The sequence below is a fragment of the Salvelinus namaycush genome, chromosome 27 (genome assembly GCF_016432855.1).
Source record: "Salvelinus namaycush isolate Seneca chromosome 27, SaNama_1.0, whole genome shotgun sequence".
Lineage (NCBI taxonomy): Eukaryota > Metazoa > Chordata > Actinopteri > Salmoniformes > Salmonidae > Salvelinus > Salvelinus namaycush.
In genome coordinates this window covers 27,360,455-27,364,310 of record NC_052333.1, presented here as the reverse complement: position 1 = coordinate 27,364,310, position 3,856 = coordinate 27,360,455, and the positions used below count along the sequence as shown (strand labels likewise).

The window sequence follows — 3,856 nt, the reverse complement described above, 5'->3', positions numbered from 1 at the left end:
TCCCTACCTCAGTCCACCCACCTCGATTCCCTCCCTCCCAACCAACCAGCATTAATCCTTCCTATAAGTGATAGTGGTAAACTATCCAATCTCTGAAAATCAGTTTTCATTTGCACAAGAAGGGGAGCAAAGTTTGCAGAAAAAGAGCATGTAATGAATGAGTTACGTTCATTCCAAGGTATTTGAAACCAGAGCGGCTAACCTGAAAGAGCAAATCTATCTGCTGGAGCTGTAGCGCTGCTGGATTGATTGGGAAGCACTCACTTTTCTGGAGATTCAGGTTGTAACCGGAGAAGGAGACAAAGTTCTCCAGAATAGAAAGGATAGAAGGTAAACATGTTACAGGGTTATTTACTTAGAGTAACAAATCATCTGCATATAATGATAACCTATGTTCAACTCCTTCCCGTGTTACACCTTGGAAAGAGGAAGATGCCCATATAGCTACTGAAAGGGGCTCAATGGCGACGGCAAATAATAAAGGGGACAGTGGGCAGGCTTGGCGTGTCCCACATTCCAGAGCAAAATATTCAGAACGGGTGTCATTGCTACAGACACTGGCCTGGGGAGATGTATACAAGAAACGGATCCATGAGCAAAATTTTTCCCCAAATCCACATTTTTTAAGAACAGCAAATAGGTATTCCCTTTCAATTCTGTCGAATGGACGTCTAGGGTGATTACCACCTCAGGGGAGTTGGAGAATTGTTTAGAATAAATAATGTTAAACAGTGTCCGAATGTTAAAAAATTAATATCTGTCCATTATAAAGCCGATTTGTTCCTGTGATATGAGTCCTGGTAAGACTACTTCCAGACTGGAGTCGGAGCCATTACCATTACCGACTGGAGTCGGCACCATTACCATTCACGTTTGCCTTCGCGGTTGAAACTTTAGTTACAGGTCTTCTGCTCCTCAGGTCATGTGACATTTGCATCAAAAAGGTAACTTACGAACTCACCAATCAAATCTGATATGTAAGAAAGTAGAATGCAAAGTACAAATTTGGCAAAATTAACACGTAGGAGCCTTGTCCACGACATTCTTCTCCATTCACATGCTAAACCGGAATGTCGATTTTTCAAACAAATATTACGTCAATAGAATAAAAGTATCAATGGATTATCTCACAAAAAGATATTTCACCCATTACAGAAAACTTACAAGAGTAATGAAAAGTAATCATTTTTTAAACTATACATACTCATATCAATTGTACGTTGAGCAGAGGATCCAATGAATGGATGGCCCCACTATGTAATTGTACATTTGGTTTGACAATAGCACTATAAACATGTCTTAATAATTATTCATTATGTAGACTTAAATCTCAGCTCTTCCTGTGGTGGTTACTGACAGGATGTCACGAATCCCGCTTCCTGAGTCTGGGTTTGCCTGTGTGTCTGTCCTGGAGTGTGTTTCAGGTGTCCTGGAACGCACCCTGTCTGGTTGCCGGGCGAATTAGCTCATTGGGAGATTGATTTCACCCGCACCTGTTTCCCGTCAGTAATCTGCACACCTGTCCTGATCATCATCTCTATCCTTCAAGAGCTCTGACCTGACTTCCATTCCCTGCCGGATCGTTAGCCATGAACTGTATGTTGTGCCTGAGTACCAGACTCCAGTTGGATAGAATTTGTTTTGTTGTTTTCATTTACGTATTGCTTGCCTTGAACTTACCTCCGTTTGTTTTGTCTTCAGTTACTCACCTGGATCATTCACTCCATTCCCGCCTGGTTGACAGAGGATTCTGCTACTACATTGGATTCACCTATTTCCTCATCTACTCACCACCGCTGCCCGCTACGCCATCTGGATATATCTACCTTTTCACATTTCACTGTAAATAAATACTCACCTTCTTCCTACGCTCCTTGTCCTGGTCTGCTTCTGGGTTCGATCTTGAAAGATCGTGACACAGGATACACCTCTGTAGAAGACAGGAAAGCAGAACAAAATGCAGGTTAGCCATATGTTTGTCAATCATTGAGGTATTGGAGAAGAAATAAAATGCAAATTTTACTCACTTATTCATCGACAAGATTGGCGAAGTTACTCTTCAGCTTTTCTTGCTCTTTCATATCTGTCAGTGTCTTGACTCTCTCGGGGTTGTGATCCCTTTGCGCTTTTTCTATCAGGAGTTCAAGGTATATGGCTGCACTCATTGGATTTGGTCTCAGAGCGATCTCATCCAGCTTTTGAACAATGCGGTGTATTTTAAGAAACAAGATGGAGCTGACAAAGAGGTGCAGGTGAATTTCATTCATAAGGAGGATGAGGAACATCGTTGCTGTCAGCGATTGCCCTTCCAATTCTTCATACTTTCTCTTGAGGTCCAGGTACGTTGATTCACCTTCTGTTTTAAAGACATAAATGAACTTCTCTTTACAATGATCGTTCCAGCTGCATTTCTTTATGCAGACGGTGCATCTGTCTTGCTGCATGCGTGTACACCCAAAATATTCTCTGCAAGGGTGATGGCAAGTTTCCCTGCAAGAATTACAATTTGTTGCCTTCTTGTTTACGGCACATTTCTCCTTCACACTTCCATCTAAAAGAATGGAGAAGTTTCTGTTGGCTTCCATGTCCTCTACGTGTTGTTCTAATTGGTCTCTGGCCCTCCTCAGTGCTTCTGCCCGCTGCAAGGAAACTTGTAGCTGCTTTTTTAATGTCTGGATTTCCATTTCCAGTTGTTTGCGTTTCTCTAAAACTTGACGTGTTAATACCAAGCTTTTTGCTTCCATTGTACATAGTGATTCAAAAAACATGGCCATGTTTTTCATGCTCATTTTCCAAGATGATTGACACACCTCATCATTTTCCTCCTCTTCCTCGTCTTCATCCTCTTCTTCGTTATGTTCTTCATCTTCATCCATTTGTAAACCAGCAAACACATTGTTGAATTTGAAGTAAACAGGTGTACCAATTTCATTTCTGACACATGGAACTTCTGCCGTTACCAGTGCTTGAAGGACTAAAGGCTCCCCACTATCTGCAAAAGTACTGAGTGCCACAATGTTATTTTCTATGTCCTTTCCAAAAATTGAGAGGACAGAATCAAAAATGTACCGCTGTGTAGGTGTGAGGCGCACTTGTGCAGCTTTTACAACAAAGCACACTGCATCAATGTGGTGGACTCCTTTTGGAGATTGAAACAGCTCCTGTAGATGTTTTGTGATGAGTTTGTCTTGTTCTATTCCGCTTGTGTCCCCAAATCCTGGAGTGTCGATGATGGTTAGAGAAAATGGAATGTGATCACTTTCGTGACCAAAGATCTCATACACAGTGAGGGCAGTTGTTTGTGAACTAGTTTGACTTTTACTCTCATCAGCAATGATTTCAAATCTGTATTTATCCTCCCACTCTACGCCAAGGATGTAGTTCACCATCACATTGATGAGGGTTGATTTTCCTGATCCAGTTTCTCCCATCATCAATATCGTTCGGTTCATTTTGCTCGGGTCCTTTTTACCAAAAGTCCATCGCCTGATATTTTCACTGTCATGCAGAATCTCTTTCTCTGTCATTAGCAGATACTTTGTTGGAGGTCCTGGACTGGTTTGTTTACAATCTTTTATGATGTCAGCATGCAGAAGCTTTGACCTGGGTTTATATTCTGAACTCATTGCGCTTGCTGATTGCCTGTAAAAAATATATATATAAAAATATAAATTAAACATGAAATACCAGGGCAAAAATGGTATGTAGTAGGCCTACACACATTTAATACAGAACACACTATATTGCGCTTATGGTAGAGCTGTGTTTTATTCTTCCTGGTATTGCATCCTAAATATTTGAATGCTATTAAGGATTTAACTACATTCAGGGATTCTGGGACGTCTTCTACGTTAAT

At 41.1% G+C, this 3,856-nt stretch overlaps 1 protein-coding gene across 1 annotated transcript; it reads right to left on the bottom strand.

Annotated features, from left to right (window-relative positions):
* Positions 1-2,027: 2,027 nt before the first annotated feature.
* LOC120022317 (translocase of chloroplast 34 homolog, chloroplastic-like) lies at positions 2,028-3,626 on the bottom strand. The gene is made up of 2 exons (XM_038966214.1): positions 2,811-3,626; positions 2,028-2,195 (listed from the first exon to the last, which is right to left on the bottom strand). Exons 1-2 carry the CDS (start codon positions 3,624-3,626, stop codon positions 2,028-2,030), a joined length of 984 nt encoding a protein of 327 aa, XP_038822142.1.
* Positions 3,627-3,856: the final 230 nt, after the last annotated feature.